Raw genomic sequence first — 16,011 nt, 5'->3', positions numbered from 1 at the left:
GATTACCCTTAGCATTTATATAGCACTTCAGGTATTCAGAGTGCTGCACAAACTGTAAATAATAAATAACTGACTGAAAGACCCATGCAAAATATGCATCTGATTATGTACCTAATTTGAGCTCAGTGTTATCATGACTATGCTCATCAACTGATCAGCTGCACATGCAAATGGCCTGTGCTGGCATTGTATGGATGCCATTCCCAATCAGCTGCAGCAGTCAGGATAACAGTGTCAATGCACCTTTCCTTTGAAGGTCTCAGCCGCCTGGCTCTCCTTCAGCTCCCTGCTGCCTTCACCAGGGCAGAGCGAGGTGGAGTGGATGGAGGGACGGAGGGACTTGCCTGGTCATCCAAGGGCAGCTCACAGAAGGCAGGGATGTACTTGGCCCATTCCACCAGCACCAGTAGCTGCTGCTTCATGGACTCACACACATCAGAGATGTTGGCAATCTTCTTCCCTCGGATGTCTCCATTGAGCACTGGAACTGGGGTTGATATCTGGAAGGAGAGAAGCAATTCTTTAGCTTTCAGTGCCACAGAGGAAACATAGGCAGGAAAACACCCAGCCTGTGGGTTGTGCTGATGCAGGCTCCAGCATCAATAATTACTTTCTCTATTGCACACCCAGCCTCTACAATACATTTAAACTCATTTAAATTGAGATCAACTTGGGATCTGTGAACATGGAATGCTTCGGAGCTGAGGCTGTGGATCATCTTGGTAAGCTGTCATGCCTTGGACAGGCTGGAAGGCATGAAAGAAATGTTTCTAAAGTGAAGGTCTTCCTTCCACTGAACAACTGTGCTCAGCCAAGACCCAGGAGAGAGCAAAAGGATTTGTGTAGCAGTCAGCCTCACCAGTAGCCAGGACACATGCACCCAGTGCTGCTACACAAGCTACTTGTCCCACTAAAGGGCAGAGAACTGCTCCCTATTTCACTCTGCTCCAGTAGTGCTTGTCCAGACCTGCCTTGTCTGCTTTTGCTAGGACACCTGCAGGCTTTGCGTCTCAGCTTTTAGGCCCTTCTGGCAAAACTGCTGATGTACAAGCATGCCCCAAAAGAACTTTTTGCATGGCGAATTATTTGTGATTGCAGAGGCAAATGGGGCCATTTCATTTACAAGGAACAAGCCTCACAGCTCTGCAAGTACTGTCACACAGAGCCTGAAAGAACATCTCCCCCAAACCAGGCACCCAACCTCCTCCCTGGTTCTCATGCATAGCTGCTTACCCAGCTCATCTGAAAATTTGCCCTTAGTCACTACTTTATCCTCATGCTCCCGTAAGCAATTAACTCAAGCCCATCGCTGCCCTCCGCCTGCCCTCTGTGCTCTTGTACAACATCAGCTCTTCCTGTCCTGTTCCTGCCAGCGTTTTCAGCTCGGACCTTGCCAAGCAAATAGGATTCTAATGCCACTTGCACTTTTTTTCCCCCCAGGTTGCATTACCTGGAAGCTTTCCAGCTCTCGAGCTGTTATTGAATAAATACGATTGTAAAAATCTCACCATGTATTACCCTAATCGGAGAGCCCGGAAGGCTTAGCAAATAAAGAGAGACCTCTGAGTGAGTGACCCAAGATCTTGGAGAAAGCAGCTCCTCAGCAGTATCTTGTTCTAATTAGGTAGGCACATAAAAGTTACCAATTACCGCGCTGGAGCCTGCCTTGTTTAATGAGTCTCTCCGTGCTCTGTGGGAGAGCAGGAGCTCCGCTGGATTTGTCGATGGTTGTAGTTTTTATCAGCAGACCCTGCTCCACACTTACATGTGATGATACAGGACTCATTGTCCCAGAAGTGGCCTTCTCTTGCAGATCTGGTGACTTGAGACCCCCTTATCTCACACCTTTGGCAGCAGCACCAATGTTATTTATATAGGGTGTATAAATACATTAGGGCCTGTGTAGGACAAGGTGAGATGCAGGATGAGATTGGATATGCTTCTTGTGTACAGGATTGGCCCTTGTCCCTTCTGGCATATCCCCTGCTTGGGGAAGTGGACCTTACAGCCTAAGCACAGCTCATCCTGCTCTGAAGCATCTCCCAGGACAGCCTTCGGGGTAAGATGACCCTTGAAGCAGGAAAGAACATGGATTGCCAACTCAAACACCTCTTCATGTTCCCTGGCACAAGGAGTGCTGCTCTCCCCACCTCCCATGAAGAGTGGCAGCTCTTGCCTCCAGCCCCATCCTCATCACTTGTTCTCACAGACAAACCCTCCCCGCAGCCTGTGCCCTCCCATCCTGTCCTGTGTCCTCCCAGAGAGTGCTGCTCTCATGTACACTGTTTGCAGTATCCAGATTCCTAAGTCAGAATCATCTTTTCAGGTGAATGCTCTAGGAAATCAGTCTTGGCAGTATGCTTGTGGAAATGGGGACTTAAAAGCAAACACTGGAAAGAATATCTGCATAAAACAAACATGAAACTGATTCCTCATGAAACCGCAGGAAGCCACAATCTGAAGTTCCCAGCAGCCGATGGGAAGGGAGATTGTTCATGTGAGGCCAGCCCCTCAGCTGGCTTAGGTGGCTGCAGCTCCTTGGATTTCAATGATTCTACTCTATTTTCTTCCAGCAGGCTCTCCAGCCTTCATGTGTCACAACCAAGCAGAACAGATTACTGTGTATTACTACAACTGAGATCTGGACCAAGGAGCATTAGAGGGATGGTTTCAGGTCACAAATGCCTTTGAAAAGCCAACGTTGAGTTGGCAGATAAGTTACTTTTAGAAAAGGAGTGGTGATTTGGTGACTGTGCTGTTAAATACTCTCTGGCTCCACTAGCCAGATAGTGCCTGATGCTTTTGTATTTGCCAAAGAAGAAAGAGAGGTACCTGTTGTGCCAGGACTTCTGCCTGCAGTAAGACATTGATGGAGGGCAAGCTGCTGTCTTCATAACTTGATCTGCGGGTGCTGATTCGATCCCGTTCATTTTGTACAGCTGCAAGAGAGTTATTTTGGCTGAGCTGCAGCTCCTCCATGCAATGCACACCAGAAACTAGTGCAGACTTTTGGCATTCCCTTTCTTTAGAAGCAGTTTCCCAGCTTCCCTACCTGGCAGGGCAGCTTTGTGATGGGATGCCTGTGAGACCTGTCTACATCTGGTGGATCTGTTTTCAGATTGGCTTTATTAGGCTTTCCTGTGATGGGATTATTACAGAACCCAAACGCCTGCTTCCAAGCTTGTAGACTTCAATGGGAAAGTTTCCTTTCAAAGGATCTGGTTCTAAGTCTTTTGATTTCAATATAAGGGGTCTGAAACAGTGGCCACGCTCGCACATAGCCCAAAGCTTATGTGTGAAATGGAGGAATCTGCATGGCTTCCTTGTCTGTCCACATGACTTCTGTGTGCTCCTTTGGGAAGTTCTTGCACCAGGTAGGTGCAGTTGGAAACCTTCCATCTAAGCTACGATAAGGAAGGAGGTGCAGAACAGCTTCTATTTATCTATCCAGAGCAACTGAGCTCTGCCATACCTTATTGTAAAGAGAGTCCCAGGACAGGTTTGACCCCAGCGTGCCTCTCTGCACGGTCTTGAGTCTATAGACAGCAGCAACCAGAGCAGAAGCAGCAGTGCTGGGGGAAGGATTTGCCTCTGTGTGCCATGAGGCTGTGGGCTGGCTGTAACTCCCCATGGCCATGCCAGTCAAAGCCATCTGCTCAAATAAGGTATTGATCGATGGCAGGGAAACAGAACAGTCCCTGCCTTAGGCTGGTGGCTCTCTGGATTGATACGTTCTCAATGTATAAATCCACCTGATAAAAAGCAATAACGAGGCTGGGCCAGAAGCAAAGCCCTGCAGTCAGCGGCTGTAAATAGGAGCTCTCAAGGTTATGCTGCTTGTTATCAGTAGCAGGACCCCGAGTTCAGTCACGCCATGATGTTTTCCAAATGTTTGCTCAGTATTAGCTGGTCATGCACCTAATGTAACTTCTATTGAATATTAACAGACAGCAGCAAAGCTCCGGGCATGGGATGAGTGGGCGCTGCAGGGAGAGGAGGATTCCTATGTTCTGCAGTAAGAGCCAAGCCAAGTTCCTTGCAATTCCTCATCCTCTTTAACAGGGAATAAATGTTCCTGCTCAGAGGTGTTCCCCCAGGCCGATGTTCCTGGGGAAGCCACCCAGGTACCGCTGGTACTTTTCTGTTGTCTTCAAGGACCCCTTTTCTCCTCAGTTTCTTCTCAAGGGGGTGTGAACTGTGGGGGAGCGCAGGGTTTGATTTCTCTACATGGAACAACAGGGCCAAATGCCTCCTGGTTGTCCCTTTGCAGACATCAGTGGCATGAGTTCTGTGCCATGCCAAGCCACGCCGCTGGGCTGCTCCTGACAGCTTTTCCCTCTACCAAAGAGCCACAGCAGCCCCACTGCACATACTCCTGAGAACAGAGCAGGGCTAAGAAGAGGGTGGATCCTGTCCTGTTGTGTCTGAGTCATGGGGACCTAGAAGGGTGCAGAGACAGAGAGGCAGGGAAGGTGGTGGGGTGGCCCTGGGCCATACAGGGGGGTGGGTGTCTTTAGTCATTGCATATGGAATTAAATAGCCAGAATGTTCCACCTTGCTTTGGGTTTTTCTGCAGTGGTGAATGTATCACATAGAAGTAAGCTCTCTGCAGAGGGTCAGCAAGAACTTATATGCATATTAGGAAAAAAAGGTGCAAAATGACAGCTGGACCTTTGCTGGGCTCACCAGGCCGGCCTTGGGTTTCATGGTGACAACAGCACTCAGAGCAGTTTTCCCAAAGTATGCTCAAATTTCCAGGCCTTCTTGGAAGTTTCTGCTTCTCAGGGATGTTGAGAAGCATTCCTAAACCGCTCGGATGCCCCAGGTATGTGGGGGCACAAGTGATTTGTGTGTCAGTGTGAGGGAGAATGGGCTGAAGAGGCCCACTGTGATTCGTGTGTACAAGCATGGGTAATTGTGAGACTCAGGCAGGGTCCTGTAGCACTGTCATGGGCTTGTCTTTGATGGCATTTGAGAGGTGCCCTGGGAAGTGTCCTGACACTGAATGTGGGAGCACAGAGGGCCCCCATGCCTTGCCCTCAACTGTTGGGACAGTGACTGCTTGCAAGGGCTTTGCATGGGTGGCAGCAGGCAGGCTGGGTACATGCAGGGCCCACCACTGGAGGCCAAAACTCTTCCTCTACCCCCCTACAATGGGGGTATGGCCTTGGGCTGTGAGGGCTTCCTCCAACATAGGCAGACAGTTTGACTGCTGCTGGGGGGAGCACAGGGAAGCCATGCCATCACCCACCTTCCTTCTTCATTCCTGCTCGGAAGCACTTCTTAAGCCTGCAGTATCGGCACTGGTTCCTTTTGTCTTTGTCTACCACACACTGCCTGTTAAACCTGGGAAGAAAGAGGAGTGTGAGGAGCAGCAAGACTGAGCCTGAAGGCTCCAAGATAGAGAGCAGGTTCCCAGATGCTCACCCTGAGAAAGGAGCCCCGGTCTGTGCCATTTCCATGCTTTAGCCTGAGGTTTCTTCTTTGCACTGAACATCTCAGCCCTCTGCTCTACCTCTGGGTGTTCAATAAGGGTGGATTAGAGCTGACAGCCACATGCAGGAGCTCAGGCTGCTGGCCAGTAAGCATAGGATGCTTGAGGTGCATTAACAAGCCCCAGTGAAATTAAGAGTGTGAGCCAGGAGAGTCAGAGCCAACTTGGTAGCCTCTATTGTAAGTTAGATCCCAGTTAGAAGGGAGGAAGGACGTATTTATGTGAATTAAAAAAGGGTAGAAGGTTGTTCTTGAGTCAGTAAGGTTAAGAGGTGGGTTTAAGTCCCTGCATCTCTCCAGGGCTGTGTCCAGGCTTGTTGGTTCTGACCTCTGAACAGCATCACTGGTGTGCAAACAGCTCTGCAGCCACCTGCACTTCAAAGAGCACTTGGGAAGCAACCAGCTCCTTCCCTCCACACTTGTATCACCAAATCCATTGCACATGGTGGGGCAAACACTGGTCTCTGATGTGTGTGGCTCCTGCGTGCAGCACAGGCCTGGTGGCCGTTTGCAGCATGAATTTTACTTGCAACTTTGCTCTAATTTACCGGGGCTTGATCAAGCTTGCAAAGTAAAGGCAAAGGTGTACGGAGCTGGGAAAGGGCTCCCAGCCATGCTGAGCTCTGTAGCTTCTGAAAAGGCTTGTTGCTACCATGCTTTTTAAAGGCCTCAGATTTACCCAAATGGTGCCTGAAAGCATCTTTCTAAGCATTTCTGTAGCACTTATGTAAAAGCCCTTGCCTCCAAAGAACTGGGCACTTTGGCTTTTCCAATGGAGCTGTGGGGAAGGCGCTCCCTGGGCAGCAGCTTGAATAAACCTGGGGTGCAAGTGCTTCACGTGCACTCATAAACTTGGGGCTTCTTTCTGTCTGACTCAGATTTGAGTCACGTTGCTCTTCACGTTCTCCAAGTGGCTGTCAGGCCATCAGGAGTAACTCACTCGAAAAGCTGAGTGATTTAGGCACTCTGAGCTGAGGATTCCGTAGTTTCCTCTGTGACTGTTTATATGTGGGTTGCTCAGAGCAGGGGACAGGCAGGTTACAGTTGCTGATAGCACAGGAGAGCCATGGGCTACCACCAGTGACGCAAGGCGCATGCTTTGCTGCCCAGCTTGTTGCTCCTCCTGTCATCACCTTGCTTGCTGGCCACACAGATAGTTGACCACATCCATTTGCAAGAGCATGTGCTTGGCCCTTAAAGAATAGGGCAAGGCCATTCTGGGCAAGAGTCTTTCCCCAGTGATCACTGGAGGTCAGTCCCACAGTGGCAGCAGTCTCTGACTATTCCCAGCTGCAGGGTGAGGTCAGGGAAGGTGGTGGAGGATGCAGAGAGGATGAAGGATGCTGCTGCACTTTGAGGGCTTTGTCATTCAGCTCCTAGGGACTGTTTTGTCTCAGCCACATTACTCTGTCCCCTCTGTCCTTACCTGCAGGAATACATGTGATTCTTCCGGACACTCCTCCTGAAGAAGCCCTTGCAGCCATCGCAGCTGGAAGCCCCATAATGCTTCCCTGTGGCGCGGTCCCCACAGATGGCACACAGTGCACTCACCCCGATGCTGTTGGAAGTGTTGAGGTTGGCTGCTTCTGATGGAGACGTGTCTGCTTGGGGAAGGACACAGGAAGAAGAAGATGTTGAGAGAGACAGACAACATTTCCTAACTCAGTTTCCAGTGAGAGACTTGATTTTTGGAAGAACCTGGTTAACTGCAGCCAGAGAGAGCCAGGTCAGAGAGGTGCGTACGAACTGCTGGGATGCTCCGAGTGTGTTAAGTCGTTGCATTTCGATGGTGCCAAAGCTCCCCATGTGCCAGGGTGAGAAAGCTCTTCCCAAAGGCCTGATTCCAGCAACACCTTCAGACAAAGCGGAAGCCCAGTTGCAGGAGTCACAGAGCAGAGCCAAAATTCCTTTGGGATTTGCAAGTACTTTGGCCTGCAGTAGCGTGGCCAGAGAAAAAGCTGGTGCAGAGTTAAAGCTGAGGTATTACAGCTCAGGGTGAGCAGCTGATTTATTAGAGAGATGTTTGTGTTATAGCACTGAAAGAGCCCAAGGTAGCCGTGAGCAGACACTATTAGAGAAATGAGGTGGTCAGCTCCCTTTCCTGAGATCCTCTGTGCCAGCTATGGAGCACCAGCCTGCACTGGGGTTCTTCAGGAGAACAAGACTTTTAGTGCATATAAACTTAAATGGCTTCAGCTGGAAAACTCATGCGGCAAACACTACCTGTGCAAGGAAGGACTGATTCAAGCTAGATGAGGAAGAAAGGGTGATGCTATGATGTGGAGGAGGCTGTATGTTGGGCATTTTCCAGAGTCTGGTAGCACCACAGCTGAGATTGATGTGTCGCATGGTCCTTACAGTCAGGCACTTGCAGGGCTGTTTTGGGAGGATGGGGAATTGCAACAGCCTCTGTAGAAAAGGACATCTGAAGGGCTCAAAACCATACAAGGCCTATGCTAAAACCCCTCCAGCAAGCCAAACAAACCACAAGGCCAAAGGGATGAGCCCTTAATTCAGTTGATCTAATTGTCCTCTCCTATGTACATTTTCTTGTATCAGCACAGGCACATCCCCCTGCCTCAGTGGAAACCCTGGTTGCAAATGATAGCCAGGATCTACAAAGCCACAGGAACCTGCTGGGATTTGAGTACTTGAGTCTACAGGTGTCTGGGTTTGGCAGGGATGCAGCTATCACCCTGGGAGGGCCACAGCTGCTCGCACTCGGCACCCAGCAGAAAGGGAGCTGGATGCTATAAAAAGGCTGGTCCCAGTAGGGCTCTGTTCAGTAGCTGGAGCATGGTGCTGTTGAGGTAATGCTGCTTGGGATAGGGCTCTAGTTCTTACTTTGCAGAGAAAGGGCTGTTGCAGCAGCCGCTGCACAGCCTGCTCGTGCTGTCCCTTGGCAGCAGTGAGCTAGCATTGGGGATCTCAAGCCAGCCCTTTCATTTCCCTGCTACCTTTCTGTCTTTCTAATTCCTCGTGTCCCTCCTGGATTTCCTTCTAAGTCAATTTGCTGCCTCTCCCTATTCCTGCCTGGCACACACTGGCACACAGCTGCATTTCTGTGTGGGCAGCTGTCCTTGCAAAGCTCTGTTCTCCACTCCAAAGCCCATTCTGGCTGTTCCTTGTCCCTTTGAGAGCTTGCCTCCAAAACCATCCTTCCTTCCAGTGCATCCTGAGGGCTGGGCTGGGTGCAGGTCATTCCAGACAGATTAGATTCTGGACAGATTTCCAATTTCAGCTGAACATAAGACTTAACACAAGAAAGGAAGAATTGATTTACCTATGACCACATTACTTGTGTGTCTGTGAGTGCCCAGGTAAATCCCTTTCTAGCAGTGTATCATGCTGTAATCAGATGAACATAGAACAGGAAAAACTGGCACCATTATCAAAGAAATTACAACATCTTCCTCTAATTGCCAACCAACAATAAAATTATTGCCTAATGGATAATTTTCCAATTAAGGTTATTTCATGGTGCCAGGAAACATTGTGGCTGCTGCAGTGAAGTGGGTTTGTGATTTGGAGTTAAGGTAAATGGAGGAATGAAAAAATCTGACTTTAATTTGAGACCTCACAGCTGAGACCTGTGTTAGGACAGGAGCTCCTCGAGAGGTCCCCAAGCCTGTCTGAACATGGGATGCATTTGATCTGTGGCGAACTTGCTCAGTGCTGAACAATCACCTCTGGGCTGGAGCTGATCTCTCCTGCAGTCCTTGGCCAGGCTGGGAGGCAGAGGTTGTGTGGGCAGTTGTTGGAGTGCCAAAGCAGCTCTGGAGGTAAGACCTGGTGTGGAGCTGGGCATAGGAGGAGGAGGAGAGGCGTTGACACTGCCTGACCCAGCTGACTCATCCACCCCAGGGTGTATTTTGTATCTCACTTGATCTCGTCATATAAGATTATCATGTCCCTCTGCCCTGTGGAGGCCAAGTCACAAGCCCCCATGCAGGAGCTCCTGTGGGGAGAGGGGCACAGAGATGGAGCAAGACCTGGGTTTATCCCAGATGGACATTGGCAGATCCGAAGGGGATGCTCTAAGCCCTGAGACCCCTGGTGGGTAGCACCAGCCCCTGGGAGCAGAGAAGGGGCTGAAACCATTGGGTGCTGGGGCGTTATTGCACAGCAGAGCCACTTTGGCATCACGGTGTCACGTCTGTGATGGGGTAGAGCCATAACACAGGGAAGACATGTACATGGCTGTGAGAGAAGAGCCTGTGCTTCTGGGACAGGGGTGCCCAGCAGCCTCAGTGACACAGCAGGCAGGGAGAAAGGGCTCAGGGGGGTCGTTTTCTCTGCTCTGCTTTGTTTAGTCATTAACCTCATGTTTAGAGAGACTTTAGGGGGGACTTGGTGAGGAATCTCCTGTTATCTCTGAGCATTTAATCATCAGGACTCCTTGGTCCTAAATGGGTGGGCCAGTGTTGCGAATCCTGGATTAAGTGTGATCCTGCCCTCCTGAAGGGATGGGAATGCTCCTCCATCCCCACCAGGTCCCTTTCTTCCCTTGAGGCTGAGCCTCTTGACCCCGCAGCACTGAATGGAAGGGCCGTGGCCTCAGGGCAGTACCTGAATCACTTTCCGTAGTGATTTCCACCCTTGCCGGGCGCTAAGTGGCTTTCTGCTCTGGGAAAACCCATCTCCAGTTGCCGATGGGCTGGGACTGGCTCTGCTCTGGAGCCGCAGGCTGCGTAGTCTGTCTGATGAACCACCAGCAGCGTTTCACCCAGTCTTTCGGCTAGTCTCTTCTCTTGGTTGTGATCTGGGGGCAGAGAGACCTCCCCTGTGCTTAGCCCCAGCCCTCGTGCTGAATGTCTGGTGGGAGCCTCTCATTGTGCCCGGCTCCATCCTGCCTGTGCTGAGCACAGCATTGTTCACTACCTCTGCTTTTCCCCAGGGAAGCAGAACCCCCCCCATGATCTGCTGGGAGCTGCTGACTGATGCCCCTGCCATGCGCTAGCCCTCCCCGGGACCATTTCAGCAGCCACCCCAAGGAATTCTCTTCCTGCATCCCCTGGTGCATCCCACCACAACGGAGGGGAGAAGACGGAGGGGACTTACCGTTGCCCATAGCCAGCACCTGCATGTTCTCAAACTCCAGGGTGGTATATGCCGGGTCTAGCGCCGCGCTATAATCTGCCATCTCCATGTCTATTAGGGCTTTGGAAAGGCGCATTATCATCCGCAAACACTGGCCAGATTGTACCGATTCCCTTGTCCGAGGCTATTGGCCCTTCTGCCTCCCTCTGTCTTCGCTGCGTCCCTATCTGTTGTCTTTTATTTCAGGTATTTCTCTGAAAGGATTTGCTGAGCCTCAAGGCCTATACTCCCCAGAGGGGTGGAGGCAGGAGGCAGGGGGTTAATCTTTAATCATCTCACCCACTGTGAACGCTGCTAAGCTGCTTTTTTTTTTTGGTGGAGCAGCAGTGATTCTTGTTGACTGTTTATTATTGCATCTCAAGGCACTCTGCCGATCCCGGCTCCCATGCGCAGGCAGGGCACGGGAGCAGGCACTGCCGATGAGGGAGCACCTTCCCAGGCTGTTGACCCTGATGCTGAGCTGCTGCTCTTGGTCTTAACAGTACTTGGAGTGGAAAGCTTGGAAACCCCCCTGACAGGAGAACAAGGTTACTCTTCACTTCTGTCATTGCCTTCTCCTCTCCACTGCTGGCTGTCTTCACCCCTGTTTTTCCCTTCTCTTGCTCCCAACATCCTTCCCACCCCTTCTCCTTTCCTCTCCCTCCCAGTCAGAGAAGGTCAGTGCCTGCCTGGCAATTTACACGTTGCTATGCAAAGTAATGACATATGACTCCTTTTACTTCCCTATAAACAGAGTTTTATGGGGGCTGGATGCCCTTATAAACAGATCCTACTCTGCAGCCGTGCCCAAACAGCAAGCGGGGCTGGGGGAGGCATGGACACCCTGGGCATCCCTGGGGCTGCTCCTGTCCCGCTACCAGAGCCACCCTGTGCCACAAGCCCCCAGCCTTGGGCTTCATGTAAAATCCCGCTCTGCAGTGGGGTTCTTCCTTCTGTGGGTGCGGTTGTCACCAGCACCATCGGTGGTTCTGCTGCTTCACTCAGAACTTGGGTTGGACCCTGCTTGTACGGAGCAGGGGGCCAGAGCAAGCAGCAGAGCTGCCTGTGCTCTACTTGCTTATCTGGATGCTCTCCTTCCCCCTGCCCCTTCACTTTAGACAGGACTGAGATATTTCAGCGTAATAACAAGATCGGTGACTGGGAATGTAATCAATGGCTGGATGGCATTGGCTGCAAGGCCCTGGAGAGCCAGCCATTAATGGTTCGGTATCAGCTTGCTCTGCGTTGAAAACATCCCCATGATTTCGCAACCAGGTGACTGAGTCCATAGGCTGCTGATTTGGGCTTCCAACTGGCTCGTGTTTGTGCTTCCCAGCACCCCAATGCACCCCTAGCCCCTTTGGCACCCAGAGCTGTGCTGTGTCATGTTGTGGCATTGCTGCCACAACGTGACACCAAGGTCTACAGCTCTATAACAGGAAATGTCTTTGTGCAGTGATGCTGGTGAGGATTTGCTGTTCACATTTTAGGAGCACAAGGCACTATTCAAGCAGCCCTTGGCCCCTGAAACTGTGACCTATATAGCACCTCCAAACAGCATTTCTGCCCTAAAACTGCAGGTGTGAAGCTGAGCACAGGGCTTTCTCACTTGGGACTGTGATAGATGATCTTCTGCTGCAGGGGGAATGTGATAAATGATCTTTGCTGCAGGGAAAACAGTCATCCGGTCTGCGCTCCCGATGCTCTTGGCACTCACGTGCCGGTGGCTTTTCCCTTTGGTAGGAGCAGTCTTGAGCCAAAAATTGTTTTCACAATGAGCACCCTGGGATGGGGATACTAAGGTAGGGCATAGCCCCCTCCGTGACCTCATTCCAGAGACCTCCATCCCAATCCTGGCCAGGCCACGATGATCCCTTTGATTAGATAAATGCTACAGACACTACCTCAAATATGTGCAGGATTTGCCACAGCGTCTAGTAAAATATCGTAAAAGCATGGCCCGTTCTGCTCTGCTCAGCAAAACAAACCTGATTTTTGAATAGCCTGCTGAGCCAGGAAGGCTGCAAAGGCCGTTTGCTCCCGGGGCAGGAAGGATTAAGAGGGCCAGGAATAGAAACCGGTGAGGCAGCGTGTGCAGGAGAGCGGCAGATAAGGAGCGGGGAAGTTTGGAGAGCATTAGGTGGCTCATGAGGCCAGGACTGTCAATGGGACGTGGTGCTTCCCAACCGGGGTTGTGTTGACTGTCGTTTTCTCACCACCGGTGTCCTCCATTGGTCACCAGTGCCCCCTCCCAAATCCCTTGTCTCGGACCTGCCAAGGACACCGTGTGATTCCTTTGCCCTGGAGATGGGCTCATGATGGAAACACGTTGGCTGCTCCCTGAGCATGGTCTCCCTGGCAGTGTTCTGCCTGGGGAGTCCTTGTCTCCCCCTGATGTCCCTGCATGGTGGGGTTTGGGACAGCTTGCCAGTGTAGTCATGGCTTGTACTAGCCAACAGGATGCTGCTGCCCTGCAGCTGCTTTAGATGGAGATGTTCAAGTCAGTGGCTGTTTGTGGGGTGGATTCAAGCACTTCTGTCCTACGGGAGATGTTTTGTCATTTTTATTCTAGAAAGAGACACCTCATAGCTGGCAAACCCCCACTGGTAGGCAAAGGCTGTTCCCAGACTAAGTGCTCAGGGGAAATTCAGCCTTCAGGTCCCCTCCTCTCTCCTCCTGTTCCCATTTTCTGAGCCCTCCACCCACTATTTCCTAGCCAGGAGATCCTGCAGAGGAGACCATGGCAGCTCTGGGGGATGTTCTGTGCCAATGATTATTTAATTTTTATCTTTTGAGCAGTAAATCCTTTCCCACAGTGGCACATCATGACCCTAATTCTGCCTCATCTATATATCCCTGGCTGGTAAATTCATCCAAAGCAAAAGGAGATTCCCTGAAAATAAAATCTATGCTGCTCAGTAAATGAGGGTCAGGAATAGAGTATATAATAGAGCATTTATGGTAAGGATGTCATGAGCTACCGTGCTTGCTAGCTCTTCATGTTAAGTGGGTGAGCAAGCTCCTCTCTCAGGGCTCCTTCTGCCCTTCTTGACCAGGGTGTTGAAAGATTAAAGGATCATTGAGGTTGGAAGGGACCCCAGGGTCTCTACTCCAACCTCCTGCTGGAAGCAGGGCCAAGGATGGAGACCACACAACCTCTCTAGCCAACTGATGCTTGACTGTCCTCATGGTGAGTAGGTTTCTCCTTAGACACTGTCTGAACCTCTCTCCCGTTGTTATGGCCATTGATCTCCTCTCACCACGCACCCTGTGAGGAGCCTGGCCACATCTCCTCAGTGCCCCTGTGTGGGTTATGCTCCTGCAGGTCCTGCTGGCCCATTCCTGCCCTCCAGCATTGACCAGATCCCCCATTCTGGGGTCACCTGCAGCTTTCTGAGCATGGACAGTGACCAGGCAGCAGTGAGGAGCCTGGGGCCCTCCTGCCCTTTGCTTTCCCCTCTCACAGCTCTGCACTCTTAAGAAATCCCTGGCAGAAATGCCAGCAGGACCAACCTCTCCTTACACAAGTGATGCCACCACTGCCTCTTGCAGCCCTGACTCCAGGTTGCTCCCATGTCACTCACAGCTCCAAGGCCACTGTGGGACTGCAGTGGCTTCTCCTTGGCATGCAAGCGAAGCAGAGATGGGCTTGGGTCTGAAACCTCTCCAGAGCAGGACAGCCCTGAACAAGGCCAAGGCCCCCACTCATCCCACCACCATTTTGCCAAGCGAGCGGTTGGGGAAGCGCGAAGCCCAGTTACAAGACAAAGGCCATGAGTCCATGAGTCGCAGGGCAGCGTCGTCTCCACACATGCAAAGGTCCCTTCTGCCCTTTTTTTTTTTTTTCCCCTTTGAAATTTCAAATTCCAGTTTGTGGACAAAGTCCTGCCTATCGGAGAATATAGATCTCCGACCACTGACCAAACTCCACTCCAAGCAGTCCCGAGGGCTGCTCTTCCCCTTGCCCGCAGATGCCTCCGCTCAGCCCCTGGATCTGCTGGGATCATTCCTTTTGCACTGGAGCAGAGTGCTCGTGCTTGCATAAAGAGGATTCTGTGTGTTTCAACCTAAATGTCAGCGGCTTCCTTGCTCCGCACGGAATGGGAAGGACCATCGGGAATAACCAGGTAGGAACCTTATCACCTGCAATTCATTTGGGCAGCCATTGCAGATAGAAAACAAGAAGGAGAAACAAGAGCTTCCGTTGTGCTTATATCAGCAATTTTAGCTCATCATTTAAATTAGGGAAGGGGGGAAAAGGCGGCTTCAGAGGGGATGAAAAATGAGAGGGAACATGAGCTTTTGGAGGCAAAGCCACTCCATATGGTTAACTGATAACTCCAATTTGCCTCTTCCCTCTCATCTTTTCTGCTTCTCCTGATTAAGCTCAACTTACTCTCATGCTAATCATTTCTTGACCTGTTTATTCTACATTAAAAAATTAACAGAGAGCAGTTTACTGCATGACTTGCTCACACAGCATTGCCACACATTAGCAGGTAGGCTTTAAGCCTCCACGCAGGACTTTTGGGTCTAACAGCCAGTCTGCGCAGCTCGAGGATGAGCTTTTTTTTCCTGTTTTTAAAGAACAGCTTTTTCTAAAGTCAATATAAATCCCCCTCCCTTCATGCCTTAAGTATATTTGCTCTGTGGCTATTTCCAAATGGGAAAGATAAAGCCAAGGGCTCATGTTTTGTCAGACTTTTTGTAAACAGGGATATTTAGGCCACACTGTCAAACCCTTCTGACTTCTACCATGCCATGATTCTGGAGCAAAGTCGTCAGTGCATTAAAAGCATCTCCAAGGAATTTGGCAGGGTCTGGGGAGGTGCAGGTCAGTGCAGCTGAAACAAGCCCTCAGTTCAAGCAGAGGATCTTTGTCTGTGCTCTGGGCAGTCGTACGATGGACACACAGCTGGGGTCAGTGCCTGCGTCCACCCCACAATGTCCCCAGCAGCAGCGAGAAGTCTCCAGTAAAACTGACGATTCAGCAGAAGCTGTTCAGGGTCTGTTTGCCCCTCGCCAGCCTCACAGAACATGTCCTTGCCCCAGCAAAGCACCTTGTGGAGGTGAACCAGAAAGATCCACCACCTGCATCCAGGGACATGGATCAAAAAGATCCAGCCCTGAGAGGCAGGAGGTGACTACAGCCGTGTGCCAGACCTGGTCCCCGAGGGAAGACACAGGCATTTCATCTTCCTGTGCAAAACCAGATCACTCTTGGTGATTCGTTTTCCCTAGTGCTGTGGTTGGCACAGACACTGCCTGGAGCTGGGGGCAGTGTCCAGGGCAGATGATGCCTGAGCAGACCTCAGACATGCTGTCACTGGTGAGCTTGTGACACGCAGTGGTACCCTGAGCTCCCCAGCACCGCCCAGGGTGATGGAGGCAGCTTCCCCACAACCTCAGGTGTTTCTCACCAATGCTAAATCTATCAGA

At 51.0% G+C, this 16,011-nt stretch overlaps 1 protein-coding gene across 4 annotated transcripts in view; it reads right to left on the bottom strand.

Annotated features, from left to right (window-relative positions):
• HNF4A (hepatocyte nuclear factor 4 alpha) overlaps positions 1–16,011 on the bottom strand; it is a gene marked incomplete at both ends in the record, with an annotated part of 31,996 nt that overhangs the window by 5,539 nt on the left and 10,446 nt on the right. Inside the window, 5 exons of one of the 4 annotated variants that reach the window (XM_080628241.1) lie at positions 345–500; positions 2,833–2,939; positions 5,252–5,346; positions 6,920–7,094; positions 10,555–10,675. In XM_080628241.1, coding sequence (XP_080484367.1) covers positions 345–500; positions 2,833–2,939; positions 5,252–5,346; positions 6,920–7,094; positions 10,555–10,675 — 654 coding nt within the window. Of the gene's footprint in view, positions 1–344; positions 501–2,832; positions 2,940–5,251; positions 5,347–6,919; positions 7,098–10,554; positions 10,676–16,011 lie in introns of those variants that run through there. The other 3 variants (XM_080628242.1, XM_080628240.1, XM_080628243.1) reach the window with 3 other exon arrangements.

The sequence above is a fragment of the Psittacula echo genome (assembly GCF_963264785.1).
Source record: "Psittacula echo genome assembly, chromosome: 12".
Lineage (NCBI taxonomy): Eukaryota > Metazoa > Chordata > Aves > Psittaciformes > Psittacidae > Psittacula > Psittacula echo.
Note: the sequence above shows the minus strand (reverse complement) of the source record. Positions and strands in the feature narration are given on the sequence as shown.